The sequence below is a fragment of the Melanostigma gelatinosum genome (genome assembly GCF_949748355.1).
Source record: "Melanostigma gelatinosum genome assembly, chromosome: 20".
NCBI classification, from domain to species: Eukaryota; Metazoa; Chordata; class Actinopteri; order Perciformes; family Zoarcidae; genus Melanostigma; species Melanostigma gelatinosum.
The window spans coordinates 16,118,277-16,132,625 of NC_136653.1; the positions used below are offsets into that span (position 1 = coordinate 16,118,277).

The window sequence follows — 14,349 nt, forward strand, 5'->3', positions numbered from 1 at the left end:
TCTGAAGGCTGCGCCTCATTTCCGGTGCTGTCCTATCTACATCATCACCAGCTTCATTTGGCCACAACCACTGTCTCACTCTGGTTTTTGAAGTCGTCCCGGGGACGGTCCCGTCCTCCCCTGCTGAGCTTCCCCCTGTCGGCATAGAGGAGGTGCGGACAGACCCCGGGACGTCGTGCAGCGTTGCAGTAATCCAGCCGGAGATGAGATTAAGTTACTGGGGGGGGGTTGATGGCAATCACGTCCCCGGGTAAAAAATCTGGTACCCATTAAAGATAATTTCAAAGGTTTGAGGAGGTCGAGGGACACCGAAACGGCGACATTTCAGTGCAGTTCCTGTGTTTTCTTTACATATTCACATCTCGTTTCCTGTTAGGATGAAAAATCACTTTCATATTCAAATGATATTCCTTCAGGGCCATTTGGCCTCTCAGTGGTTCTCAGTGAAATGCTACTCATGTGGTTTGGGGTATTTTATCAACTGATTTATCACAATAACTTCACATTCCTAGTTGTACTACTGCAATATGTCCATATTTTCAAGTCATATTCTATTACAGTTAAATTATTTTAACCTGGTCTAGCGCAGGCAACTTTGTAAGGGAAATTGCTAGAAATAAATCTGTATTCTCAAACAAAGACAAATAGCGTCATTAAAATCAGGAAAAACCACAAAACAAGACTTTGATGAAGTTGATTTCATAAATGAAGTTTCCTTACTAATTTGATTGATGAAAACAACGTTGTAGATGATGTCGATTTTGGCATTTTAGTGCTAAATTATCTGTTTCAGGCTTACCGTCATAATGTTACAGTGTGCGTACTGTTAGCTTCTTTGTAATGTCTGTTTCATAGGAACCAAGATCCATTTGCTTTGCTGTGACACACAATATCTTTCTTAACTTTCTCGTTAGATGATATAGATCTTTTAAGTTTACTTTTGCTACAACAATGATTTCTGTTGCATAAAATGGTCCCAAACGGCAGCCAAAACCTGACCACAATCTGTCAAAATCAGACTGTAAGGTTCACCAGCGGCCGTTTCCCCTTTTGACTCCTCCAGGTGCAGTGACAATTCCAACAGTTCCTGTCTCCACAATCTCTCCAAGCCTGCAGATGCAGACCACTGATCAAAGGCAGAAAACAGCTGCATCAGACTTCAAAGAAATTAGACAGACCCACTCTTGTGTCTGCAGGTTATACTGTCACACTATGTGGCCCCGATGTTAATCTCTTTTACACTCGCTCAGTTCAAACCAAGTGATTTACGGGAAAAAGATACAGATAACACCAACCGTCCCAGCTATAAAATCATCAGAGCTTTAAAAAACATAACACAGACATCCAACCCAGATCTGTTTAGCTTCTTTCTTTGGATAACATCCTTCAAACAGGCTCAGTAATAGCTGGAGTTTGAGCCGGTCCACCACAGCTTAGACTCCAGACTCGCCTGAGATGATAAAGCGACTAATTACTTGTTTTCCTAAAGGCTTCAAAACTGTTATTTTACTGTCGGCTATAATTGGAGCAGCAGGCTGGTATTAGGGCCCAGATAGGGATCGTGGCATGCTGATAAAAAGCAGCTGAGGGTCAGGTATTGTGCAGCCTCGCTCCTGGTCCTCATTCAGAGGTTGGGACCTCATTTGCCGGGTCAAGGCTTTTTTAGCAGCGGGCTCAGATTAACAGAGAGCTGAGAAAGCACACAGGAATTCCACATTCACCACGCTGCTGCCCTGTTTAGATACCGCGATAAGAGCAACTCGCATTGTCTTGTGTGCAGCAGGAGAGAGTCGCTGGCGCTACAGGCCTGAAACACAGGAAGCAAGATGACTTCTTCCTCATGCAGTGCTGACACAGTGTGATGGATGCTCCAGAATTTAAATATACAGCATGCGGTGCAGCATGTGATTTTGTATTAGCATGCATATTTGCACATCTACATGCAGTCCTTCTCCTCCTCCTGTTGCCCCGTTAAGCCAAGAGCATGCCAGTGTGTGCCAGGTCTCTGCAGGAAGCTCAGGCTTACTGTCAGTGTGACGGAGATTAGAGCAGAACCTTTGACCTGAGGAGGGCTTGTGGAGCATGTCGGGACCCAATTAAGTGAGATATACCTGCAAACAATTGAGCAAGTAGTGTTTAGATTGTCTTAAACTGATCTGCAGTTATGCTGCGCAGCACAAGGCTTAATTATGCCAACTCACTAATAGGATCTGTGCACCTTTGCAAGTGCTAGAAGAGTCCTCTATCGTATTTACTAAGGAATGAATACACAGTTATTTGAGCTCTTAATCTTGTGAATTCATTATAATAAATAAAATGTCAGTGTATTATTGTTATTATCCTCGTAATGTAAGGTGGTGAGACAGTTGTCTGCAGGAGCATCATCTTTATCTGGCTGTGCTATTTCATGCTAATGAGTTCATTCTGGGACGATAAATGTCTATTTGTGTTGTTTTAACCTTTAAATGGCCTCTGTATTAAAATGCTTGAGAACTGGCACCACCTTGTGGCAGGTTCCAATGACCGGTACATGACCCATTAAATATTAGTCAAATCAAAGCCTGTCTTTTGTCTACATGAAGAGATGGTACTGTGTGGTGCTCCACAGCAGAATGATGGGTAACGTATATACTTCTTACAGAGCTCAAGACAGGATGAAGAGGCTGCTTGTTAAAATCCTTTGCATCACCGAAGTCCTGCTCTGTGCGACCGACTATCCTCCGCTGAGCGAGGACACGCTGAAGGAAGGAGCAGGTGAAGGAAACGATGGAGAAAAAAGAGGAGAGCCACCGACATCTCATGGAGGCCCTGAGACTCAGCAGGGACAAGAAGAAGGTATCAACTGTGTTTCTGCCACAGTGTGTAGTTGAGCAGTTACACGCCAGTCTTTGGGATTTATTCTGAAGCCCATGACATATTTTCTGCCTCGTAAAGGCAAAGCCACACAAAGCCTCACAGAGAAACCTCAAAGCAGAAGAATGAATGTGGGAGTGGGGCTGGTGTAGGGAGTCGGGTGTAGTTTTACTGCAGTCAGGATAAATGTAGATCATTTCAAAATAAAAGGCTTTCTGCCAACCACATCATAGCATAGCATTTTCTCTTTTTGGGGTTTCTTCAGGGGGCGATGCAGCTGGTCCGGGAAACAGAGCAGAAACTAGAGGAGGCTGAGCAGCAGGGTCAATATTTAACCGAATCCTCCTTTGACAAATGTCAGCCATGTCTTGAAGATACTTGTGGGCTTCTTCGGGACGTTGGGTCTGGATCACATCCTCGAGTCACATCCTCGAGTCACATCCTCCAGTCGGTGTCTGACTTCGGGAGGAATGTGCTGGATGAACTGAGCTCCACAGTGGCCGACGTATTTGAGGAGATACAAGAAGCAGAGATTTACTTTCAGCAACCAAGCACAGGGATCTGATGCCATTCGAAGTAAAACATTTGTGTTTACACGACAGACCATTTTTAAAGTTTTAAACATTCAACATGTGTCCTGTTTATTTCCTGTTGCAGTGCAAGAAACTTGTAAAAAAAAAAGTGAGCATCTCAATAACTTCACTGTTAATGATATTTAATCATTTCCAGGAGTGCTAACATCAGCCAGCTCTCTCTCTGTAATAGTTCCTATTGTCAGGAGGTTGCATCTTACATGCCTCTATACATCTGGACCTACTTGCAACATTTTAAATGGTGTCACGATGACATAATGACCTTTCTTTTTAACGATTCCTTGTTGCTAAGTATGTGAATGACAGCTGACAGGAAGTAAACATGGACCCAAACTGTTGATTAGCAATGCAGTTCAATTGACACGGCCTATGTATAAAATAATAATACATCCAATGTTGACATCTGTTAGTGTATGTTATCTACAAAGGTACAGCAGCCCTGTCTGCTGTGGGACAGCCACAGAGCAGACATCTGTGCAGACGACTGCGCAGACAAGCATCAGAGTGCTGGCAACTCCAACGTTTGTGCGAGACGTGTGAAGATTATTTGTTAAAGGGTAAATAATTGGCACAAAGAACATGTTGTTGTTAGTGAGCACTATTGGTTTCATATCTATTTAGCAGCCACACAGAACAGATTTGCAGGAATGTTCCTATCTTGACCTTAAATGCAAATGCTGGCCAAATAAAAACTGTCTTTCATACATTGCAGAGTTCATCTTAATATTTTTACAACTGTTCTTTCAACTGAGGGGGAATAATAGGCATTATGAGTGAAAACATTTATCAGGACGGTAATAATTTCCATGTGTTCATTTGTACTCACAGAGTGTCCCGGCGTCCAGCAGTTACACTCTGAGGCGGAGGAGATGCACATGCTGCTCAACGCCTCCCGTCAGCAGTACGACGACAGGCTGCAGCTGGTTCAGAGACACACAGCCGACACGCAGAGATGGCTCGGAGACATGGAGGACAAGTACGGCTGGGTCGCCAGCTGTCCAACAGCAGCGTGGGCCCACGCGGCACCTTCAGTGCGATCACAGTACGTCTGCAGTAAAATTAAATAATTTGAAACTGCCAACTTTACACCATGACCAATCCCATGTGCATTTCTTCAAATGTAATCTTCTCCTGAAAGCCACAATGCAAATGATATTATATGTTATAATCCAAAATGATGAGGTAACTAAGAAACAATCATAAATTGAATCCTTCATTAACCTTGTATTAAAAGATTAAATGCACCCATATGCAATGCAGCATTGTTATTTGTAGCCATGGAAATATTTAAGCTTTTGTCGATCTTTAAAAACTGTTTTATGTTTTGTTTTTTCTACACTTGAATTGAGTAAAGTTCAGATGCTGAATAAAGAGTCCAGTTCTTGAACAATTAAGCATATCTTTGTCAAACGTAGACATGCACAGCTTTTATTCTTTGTATTCGTGTGTTCATTCTTAGGGTTTAAAATGTTTATGCAATAAATGTACGCTGTGCTTGAGCCATTCTTTTGTTTTTGTCACAAGTCATCCAAATAAAAGGAATCGTTTACGTAATGACTTTTTCCATCAAAATTTGAAATATAACATTTGCATATCATTCTTCAGTTTCTGTATTTATGGGAGGGCAATATACATACTTGAATTCAATTTCAAAGGAGTTTATATTCATTCGTATTTATAAGTCCCTTATCCCACATTTTACTCGTAATTACTCGTTTCATGCCTATTTTATTTATCAGTAACTATAGTTTTATTGTTATTTTCTGATTCACTTTTGGCAGTCATGGTGCAAGAAAGTACTGCTAAGAATGTTTTATGTTTCCTGTTTTTGTTGTAAAGATAACAAGTGTAAAAAGCAGGGTGCGCTTTTCTTCAGTACTCTCGCGAGATTTCGTATCATAACAGGAGGCAGTTACTCGTCATTTATCAAGTTCCAGCGACTTTTAGGACAGCCAATAGCTACTTTCCTTACTGAGGAGTCGGAATGGCTTGAAATCACCCGGGAAAAAACCCGTCGGTGACACAACACAACACTTACTGTCAAATCGTGCAAGCTACTCTTTTGTCTACTAAAAATGCCCGCCACGTCAGAAATGCACACCGCAGACGGCTGTACAGTGGAGGAGGAGAAGAAGAAGAATTCTGCAGCGGCGGAAGAGAAGAAGAAGAACGTCGGTGTTTTCTGCGATGAACGCGGGTACCTGGATCAGATCGAGTACATCATGCAGCACGGCCGCAGGAAGGGGGACCGAACCGGGACCGGAGTCATGTCTGTGTTCGGTGCTCAGGCCAGATACAGTCTGAGAGGTGTGTTAGTTATATTTGGTGTTAAATGTCATTACTGTGCATGCAATAAACGTAAACTGCAAAAGAAACTCAAAGCAAAGTAAATTATGCAGAATGTACCATTTCAATGTAATACATACACTAATAAAAAATAACATGTTTACATGTGGTTTAAACAATCAACAGTGCATCCCTTTATGATATTTATCTTTAGTATTTATCTTTAGTAAAGGTCATTAGGTACCCTTTAAGAGTATTGAGACCCTAAACCAAAGTTATGGCTTGATCCTCATCCGTAAATAGTTGAGTCTCAAGGTTCGTTAGATATGTTCATGCAGAACGTGAGACTGGACGGTGAATTAGTAGGAAAATATGTGTTGAATAACCCATTTCCTGGTTTTATTTGTAGATCAGTTCCCCTTGCTGACGACCAAGAGAGTGTTTTGGAGAGGCATTCTTGAAGAACTGCTGTGGTTTGTTAAGGTGAGAATGACAAAAGATCGACCCATTTATTTTCAACTCACCCAAATTATTTTGCAAAAACAACATTTTCTTACTTTCCTCTCGTGGTTCATAGCCATGCAGGTAGTTTTGGGGTTTGATTGCTGAGGTTCTTCTCCACATCTGTAGGTGGAAAACACGGCAATTCGTGGGAGCTGAGCCTTCACGTTCACATGCAGCACTTTTTGTGTAAAAAAAAAAGCTCTGAATTGGGCTCTGATGTTTCTTCCCTTGTGTGGTCACAGGGATCAACGAATGCCAAGGAGCTCTCAGAGAAAGGGGTGAAGATTTGGGAAGCCAACGGGTCACGTGACTTCCTGGACAACCTCGGATTCACGGATCGAGAGGAAGGCGACCTGGGACCTGTGTATGGTTTCCAGTGGAGGCACTTTGGCGCCGAGTACACAAACATGCATGCAGGTGAATTTACAGTAGAGCTACATATATTTATATATACATATATACACATATGTGTATATATGTATATGTGTATATATGTGTATATATATGTATATATATGTATATGTGTATATATATGTATATGTGTATATATATATATATATATATATGTATATATATATATTAAATATAATATGATGTAAGTACATTTGAAGCTGCAGTTAGCTTAGCTTAGAGTAACTGAAAAAAGTGTGTTGCTCCATTTAAACTTCACTAGATAACACATATGTGATTTGTTGAATTATTTATTCCTTTAAATAGATCATATTTTGAAGGCATATTACACAGATGCAGCTTCACACACTTACCAGAATACTGTGCCTCTGCTCTTAAATTATCCTTTTTTTATTTTTATTAATTTCTTCCACAGATTACACAGGACAAGGTGTTGACCAGCTGCAGAAGATCATTGACACCATCAACAAGAACCCAGATGACAGGCGGATCATCATGTGCGCTTGGAACCCTAAAGGTCCGGCACGTGCAAGATCTAAATCCACTTGAACTAATCCTAAACCATCATTTTAATTCAAGCGTCTTCTCCTGCAGACCTGCCCCTCATGGCTCTGCCCCCCTGCCACGCCTTGTGTCAGTTCTACGTGTGTGACGGCGAGCTGTCGTGTCAGCTGTACCAGCGCTCGGGCGACATGGGCCTCGGGGTGCCGTTCAATATCGCCAGCTATGCACTTCTTACCTACATGATCGCACACATCACGGGACTCAAGGTAAAAGCACTTTTGTCCAAAAACAGCCTCATTTTAAGTGTGTTGTCATGTGCTCACCATACTTACATATTTATATTTTTTACTGTCCCTGCAGCCGGGCGACTTCGTTCACACACTGGGAGACGCTCACATCTACGTCAACCACATGGAGCCTCTCAAAGTACAGGTGGGTCAGTGAAAGAAGGCTTTCCGTCTCCCTGCTCTCGGCCTGCTCTCTGACTTACTCGTCTTGTCTAAATTTGCGCAGCTTCAGAGGGAGATCCGGCCCTTCCCCAAACTGAAGATCCTGAGGAAAGTGGAGAGCGTCGATGATTTCCGCGCAGAAGACTTTGAGATCTGCGACTACAACCCTCATCCCACCATTAAGATGCAGATGGCTGTGTAAGGATCCAACTTTAATGATTAGAAAATGTAAAACACGTTGCTTTATAAGTACTGTATATTTTGTCATTCCTTCACATTTTAAAAGTTCAGTTCATCCAAATCACAAAAAAAGTTGAAGTAGTTTCATTTCTTTCTGATTTTGGTGAACTGGCATTTAAAACCACCCAAGTTCTTACAGAAAAGTATTTTCTTCGAGAACTAAGTGTAAAAATGGCAGTTAGTTGTGAAATATTCCTTCTTTCAACCGTTATTAATATCTTATTTGTAAAGAAAGAATTTACATTTGTGTCTGCTGGATTTGTACAGATTTGTTGACCCAAAGGAGCCGAGCAGCAACACACAGATAATAAAACAAAGGTCTGAATACAACAGTTCCTGCTACACTTCTACTCTTGCAGTGTTATTAGCTTATTATTACATATTCACTCCGCTTAGCCGAGTCTGATTATAAGACTAAAAAGGAGCCTTCTGTAAAATGTTTATTAGTTTGTGTTCAGCTTCCAAACAGCTCCTTCAGGGTACTGGTGTCTCTGCACTGATGATTCCAGCATCTCACAAGAGTAGCCTGGATCCTGAGAACAATGAGCACAGTGCACTTCTGAAATACATGCATTTCCTACTTTTGTTTTTACTCCATCACATTTATTTAATACCTTAAAGCAGCGGTTCCCAAACATTTTAGGCCGCGCACCCCCTTCTACATCCCGACCGGGATCGCGCACCCCCCCCCCCCCCCCTTAATAAAAACAAACAAAAAAAAAAAACAACAGAGCCCATTTACAGCCGCATAAAAATCTGACCAATGAGAGAACAGTTTGCTCGCGCGTGGCGTTAGTTTACAATATTTAGTCCGCTGTTAAATGTTGCAGTGTGAACACAAACCGAACAAAGGGGAAACTGCAACATTGTATCATATTAATCCCTGAATCAGAACAAAGCAAACGAACTGAAGGTGTGAAAACGCCCTGAAACACTGCAACAAAGTTTCAATAACTTTCAGTTACACGAGGCGTCAATTTTAAAGAGCAATACGGATGGCGAGCACACACGCACAGGCTCAGAGGCAGATTATCACATTTAACTTACAATTAATGAGCGACTAATGTAGCCAGGATGTCTTCGGACAAAGCATCGATGCGGCGACACAGTGTTGTTGGACACCGGGATCATGTCCAACTTGTTTGCTTCTTTCTCCCCAATCATACATTCCACCATCTCTCTGGCAGCTGGCAAGCTCACGTCTTCGGCGATTGTGTGCGGTAGCCCCTTTCTCGCTATTCTGTAACCAGATATGAAGCCCGTAGTGCGTCATTTATAGACCCAACACATGAATGAGACTCCAGTTGTTTTTGGCTGTTTTGTAACTCCTCCAATTTGGATATAAACAATGTAAGGGGCTTTTGACTTGCACTGGCATGCTTGGTGTTCAGGTGGCGACGTAAATAAGAGCTTCAGACTGTTAGCCAGAACCTCACTGCACACCACGCACTGTGGCTTTGGGGAATCTGCGTTGCCAATCCAAGTGAAGCTCAGACACAGATACTTTTCATCATATTTCCTCTTTTTCCCAGTCTGATGCTCACCCTCGTTTCCTCTTTTTTCACCTTGACTCCGCGATGGGCCGATGTGCTCCCGATTTGTCTGTGCAATCCCGTCCTCCTTTTCGGTGTCGTTTGACTCCCGTTCGACTCCCGTGACAGTTTCCCCGATTTCAGCCAGTTTAGCATATTTGCATGAATGTTGCTGAATGCATGAAGATCGCTGTTAGCTGCACAAGCTAGGCTGGCTAGTGTGTACGACTGGCGGCAAGACTGCCGGAAGGAGCTCAAGTGCATTTATTAAATTGTACGTTTTTCATTTTCAATCTTACAAAGGGGATTTTTATAATTCATGTTTTTATTTTGTGAAAAATCCCACTTTTTAAATTAAAATGAATTTTTTTTTAAATATTTAATATTATGACACCATCAGACGCCATTACACTTTTCCTCTCGCGCACCCCCTAGAGGCAGCTCGCGCACCCCCAGGGGTGCACGCACCCCACTTTGGGAATCCCTGCCTTAAAGTGACTGCAGATTCAGATTATACTAAATGTAATGAATAAATGTGTTGTTATGGTTGAAAATAAGACTTTATTGATTTCACAAGCCACCCGGCAGTATAGAGTGAAACGTTTGTTCCACATTTACTAGCTGCAACAATAAAATGTACATATGCGTGCATCAATAATTGTAATTCAATAAAATCATATACATATTCCGAAGAAACAACCGTGAAGATGCAAAGTTGTTTTGTTTTTTTAGAGAAATGTAGATATTCATTTTGTACGTCATCGTTTCCATCTGTCTTACCTTGGGAGGCATGTAGTGGGCGTCATGAATCACCACAGGACTGGTGAAGTGTTCATGCAGGTGATCCACATATTCACACATTCTGGCAAGTAAAAAGGAAAATTGCTGAAAATAATTTGCTCATCGGTTTCAGTCACGAGCTCTTAACAGAACCAAATCCTGCTCTTACCGGTTGCTGAGACTCGCAGACACACCGATGTAGTCGAACAGAATCAGGTGCTGGACGAGCTCACAGAGACCGACTCCTCCAGCGTGAGGACAGACGGGCACTAAGACAAGAGACGGTCGTATTTGTATTGTAGCCATGTTTTTCATACAGATATATTCGGATATGCTAATTCACCCCGGAACTTGTGGGCCATCAGCAGCACAGCCAGGTTCTCGTTGACGCTGCCCAGCCGACAGCTGTCTATCTGGACAAACTGAAGGGCCGAGGCCTGGAGGAACTGCTTGAACATCACCCTGTTGTGACACTGGAGAGGAAACGGTAACTCACCTAAAAATAAAACATGAATTCATCAGCCAGTGATGCGTGTGCTCGAACAAACATGAGGTCTGACCTGCTCTCCTGATGCCACTCCAATCCCGAGTGGAGCCAAAGCCTGCAACAACGAAGTCAAACATCTTTTATCAGTCAACATTGGACGGATTACTGAACAGATGCCCAGAGGCAAAGAAACACAAAAGAAACACAAATCCACATACAACTTAAGTGATAACCTCGATAAAATGTGCTCTGTAAATCCAGTTTGATTGATTTTAAGTGTCTGTGCACAGAGGTCCGACATGGAAAATCTAACTTCTTCCTCACCTTGGAGATAGCAGCGTGACCCAGGATGTCATCTGGAGACGTGGGCTCCTCGATCCAAAGAGGTTTGAACTCGGCCAGGCTGGACACCCAGCCGATGGCCTCGGCTACGTCCCACCTCTGGTTGGCATCGATCAACTTAACACAACAACACTTCAGCACACTGTCGTTTCTTAATACAAATACGAGGGGGAGAGGGGGAGGGGGGGAAACAACAACCATACCAAAGTGTTATCGGGCCCGATCATTTGCCTTATCAGGCGGCACTTGCGTATATCGTCCTCTAGATCAGCACCGACTTTCACCTTGAATGTGGTCCAGCCGCTTTTAAGTGCATCTGTGCAGAGCTTCAGAAACACACAACCGTCATGCTTATTTGAAAATGCTTTTTTTTTCTTCCCCAACCTGAAGACTTCTTCCCTTAGCACTGAGACCTGTTTGAGCAGCTGGTCCGAGTACCCGAGCCACGCGCAGGAGGTGGTGTAGGCCGGATAACCCTCTTCCAGCATGTGATCCTCTGGGAGGGGACAGAAGCAGTCCACTCAGTGTAATAAACACTCCAGGAGAAATGTCTTTTAATCAAGCAATAGTGGAGTGCAGGGGGCTATTATGCAGGCTAAAAGCACTCCTGTTAGCTTCTAACGAGGCAATTTCGTTCCGCAAAATCCCATTCAGCCGTGTAATTAATGACTCTGTTTTTGTGTGCTCACCTCTCCGCTGCTTTCCCTCCTGTGCTTTCATCAGTATGTCTGAATGAGAAAAGAGAAGCGTTAAGAGTGTTGATTTGACGACACTGCATTCAGGTAAAAGAGTTTTCTTTCCATTAAACGCCGTACACCAGTCTCACCGACAGCCTCCTCCTCTGTAAGTGCATCGGTGATGTATCTGAAGTCGATGCAGGAAACGATCTGCTTGGGATCCTGAATTGAGACGCATGAGACACGATATTTCCCAACGTGGTCACATCCTGGCCATAAATCAGACATCTACATTTCCCGTGACTCACCATGTCGACAAGCAGCTTCCACAGTGGCTGCAAGGACAAAGATGACAACGGGTCATGAAGTGTCGAGCTTGTAATGTAATAACGCCTGAGCAAACAGTTCCCCACCTTGCCCTCTGCCCTCGCCCACAGGTCCCACACAGCATTCAGGACTGCGGCTACGGCCAGCTGGATCACTCCTTTCTCTGGGCCCAGCTGGATCAGACGACAGTTTAAAAACATGAAGCACTGGAAAAAAGAACGCTTATCTGGAAGCGTGCATCAAAAATGGGTTCAAAGAAAAGAGGCAGAATGTGAAAAAATAACACAATTAAGACCTGATGGAAATAAAGACAGTAAAAAAAGCGTGTTAAAAGTGTGCGATCATTAACCAAGACTCAGAGAGCTTTTGCACACATTATAAATTGCATTTTCTTTTCGCTTTGTATCCAAATAACCTCCTCCAGGTGTTTTTTGGCTACATCCACCTGATACATTTTTGAAAAACCTTGATTCAACAGTGCCCTTTTACTCACGTTCAGTAACTTCTATTTGCCTCTTCCCATCAGTCTTAATCAGGACTTTGAGACCTTCAAGAACTAGAAGGTCTTTTTTCACACTTTCGCTCACATTATAAATTGCTTTTCTTTTGTATCCGAAGAGCCACTTCCAACTCTCTTGGCTGCGTGTGTCCCTGACGCTACGACTTGAAAAGCCGGTATTTTATCACATGTATTTGTCGTCTTGGCCCATCAGTCTTCATCAGGCCTTTGGGACCTTCAGAAACACGATTAGACGACCCGTGGGTGCTTCCATATTATCATCAGTAGCAGGCTACGCCTGGCAGCAACACAGAATGATTTTATATTGAAACCGGGATTGATGTGATCTCGGTAAGTGTCACGAATCAGACCGATGCCACGTATCTTATTAGAGTAAGACTAAATGGATTTAAATAGGTATCTATGACAAGATGAGAGGATGTGAATCGCTCTCTCATGGTGTACAGCAGGATGCTGTAAGCAAGATGGATAACGCTATAAAAACCACGAGGTAGGAAGAGAAAGCTCAAGTTATTCTACAAAGACAGTTGCATTTGAATATGATAAATATCAGGCTGCATTGCTCAGTGTTATCCGTGTCCTTTGACACTATATTTTCAACGCTGGTGTGGCTGTTCTCACCCATCTCATCTGGCCGTCGCTGGTCAGCAGGCGGTAAAATCCCCGGAAGTCGCTCACAATCTCCTGCAGCGATTTCCCAACGACCAGAGCAGCCACAGCCTCCACAGCACAAACCACTGCGGGTCACAATCACAACAAGTCGGCCTCTGAAAGACATCCGCACCTCACACGTGCCACATGTTAGATTGTGCTACTCTTTGAACAGGTGCACATGAAATCAGCCGTATTGTGTTTAATATACTGTACATTACCACAAGATGGCGATGTTAGGTTCAACTTTGCCTCTTGTCATTACAGTATAGTCTTGAGAAAATAAATGCTGCCTTCAAGTACAGTGAAAAAAATGGAAGTATACGAGTATGAGCATGATAAATCAAAGTGGAGACCATCGGACTAAACTTCACATTTCATTCACAGTTTGGAAATCTAAAGAGAACTGTGGCGGAGAAACTGCACAATCAGAGAGCAGACTAGCGGGAAAGGGAAGCAGTACATGCAAAGCGTCTCCAGTAGCTGAACACGAGACAGGTTTGGCTGGCTGGATGACGTCATACGAATAACTGTTTTAGCTTTTTAAAACAACGGGGACAGATCCAGCACGGACAGTTAGGGAGTGACAGTAACTCCCGGGCCACTTTTTTGTTTTGTATAATATGTAGAGATCTCATCTTACCGATCTCCGTGCCCTTCCCCAGAGTAAACGTGAAGCCGAAGCCCTTCAGCCCGCAGTCCGTGTCGATCACCACATACGCGACCGAGTAATCCGGGTCGGTGTGCTGCAGAGTCGGACATTACAGTGGAGAGAGGTCTCTGTGAATGGAAGCACAAAACATGCGCGCGCGCACACACACACAGTGCAGGCGCACTTCCTTACCATCGCATCGGAGCCGTGTTGCTCCAAAGACGTCGGGAATCTCACATCCCGGACTGTCAAAGCAGTAATTTTGTGCAACATTATGAACTTGTTTTGTGATTCAGAGGCACCGTTTGGAGAACTTCCTTCTGAAGTGACCTGCAGTCGTTGAGCCCGCCCACCTCAGTCTGCCATTGGTTTAAACCCACCTCAGTCTGCCATTGGTTTAAACCCACCTCCACCTCAGTCTGCCATTAGTTTAAACATGACCCACTTGAAAGACAGACATAACAGACATAACATTTCATTTATAACAATATAAAACTAGACTTCGTAAAATCACGTCTTTATTGTACAAAGTCTTCAGATG

At 43.2% G+C, this 14,349-nt stretch overlaps 2 protein-coding genes and 1 pseudogene across 6 annotated transcripts; 2 read left to right on the forward strand and 1 right to left on the reverse strand.

Annotated features, from left to right (window-relative positions):
• The first annotated feature begins 2,576 nt into the window (after positions 1-2,576).
• Positions 2,577-4,503, forward strand: LOC306794338 (clusterin-like protein 1; annotated as a pseudogene). Its single transcript has 5 exons — positions 2,577-2,587; positions 2,745-2,835; positions 3,119-3,416; positions 3,875-4,003; positions 4,275-4,503. The product of its transcript is annotated as a clusterin-like protein 1 (transcript).
• A 966-nt stretch (positions 4,504-5,469) lies between these two features.
• tyms (thymidylate synthetase) lies at positions 5,470-7,802 on the forward strand (the record flags this gene model as incomplete). Its single annotated transcript, XM_079292143.1, has 7 exons — positions 5,470-5,753; positions 6,142-6,215; positions 6,479-6,653; positions 7,063-7,164; positions 7,242-7,417; positions 7,512-7,583; positions 7,665-7,802. The coding sequence occupies exons 1-7, from the start codon at positions 5,522-5,524 to the stop codon at positions 7,800-7,802; spliced, it is 969 nt and encodes a 322-aa protein (XP_079148269.1). The 5' UTR covers positions 5,470-5,521.
• A 432-nt stretch (positions 7,803-8,234) lies between these two features.
• On the reverse strand, positions 8,235-14,133 carry enosf1 (enolase superfamily member 1). Of its 4 annotated transcripts, none has more exons than XM_079292140.1 (15): positions 14,001-14,133; positions 13,800-13,902; positions 13,127-13,242; positions 12,072-12,158; positions 11,967-11,993; positions 11,808-11,880; positions 11,671-11,709; positions 11,185-11,477; positions 10,964-11,098; positions 10,713-10,754; positions 10,496-10,625; positions 10,322-10,421; positions 10,153-10,234; positions 8,888-9,080; positions 8,237-8,373 (listed from the first exon to the last, which is right to left on the reverse strand). In XM_079292140.1, the coding sequence occupies exons 1-14, from the start codon at positions 14,079-14,081 to the stop codon at positions 8,901-8,903; spliced, it is 1,488 nt and encodes a 495-aa protein (XP_079148266.1). In that variant the 5' UTR covers positions 14,082-14,133; the 3' UTR covers positions 8,237-8,373; positions 8,888-8,900. The 4 variants fall into 4 exon arrangements, with proteins under 4 accessions (XP_079148268.1, XP_079148266.1, XP_079148267.1 ...); XM_079292141.1 differs by lacking the exon at positions 8,237-8,373 and having other exon boundaries at positions 8,874-9,080; positions 11,185-11,307; positions 11,395-11,477; XM_079292142.1 differs by lacking the exon at positions 8,888-9,080 and having other exon boundaries at positions 8,235-8,373.
• Between the last annotated feature and the right edge of the window lie 216 nt (positions 14,134-14,349).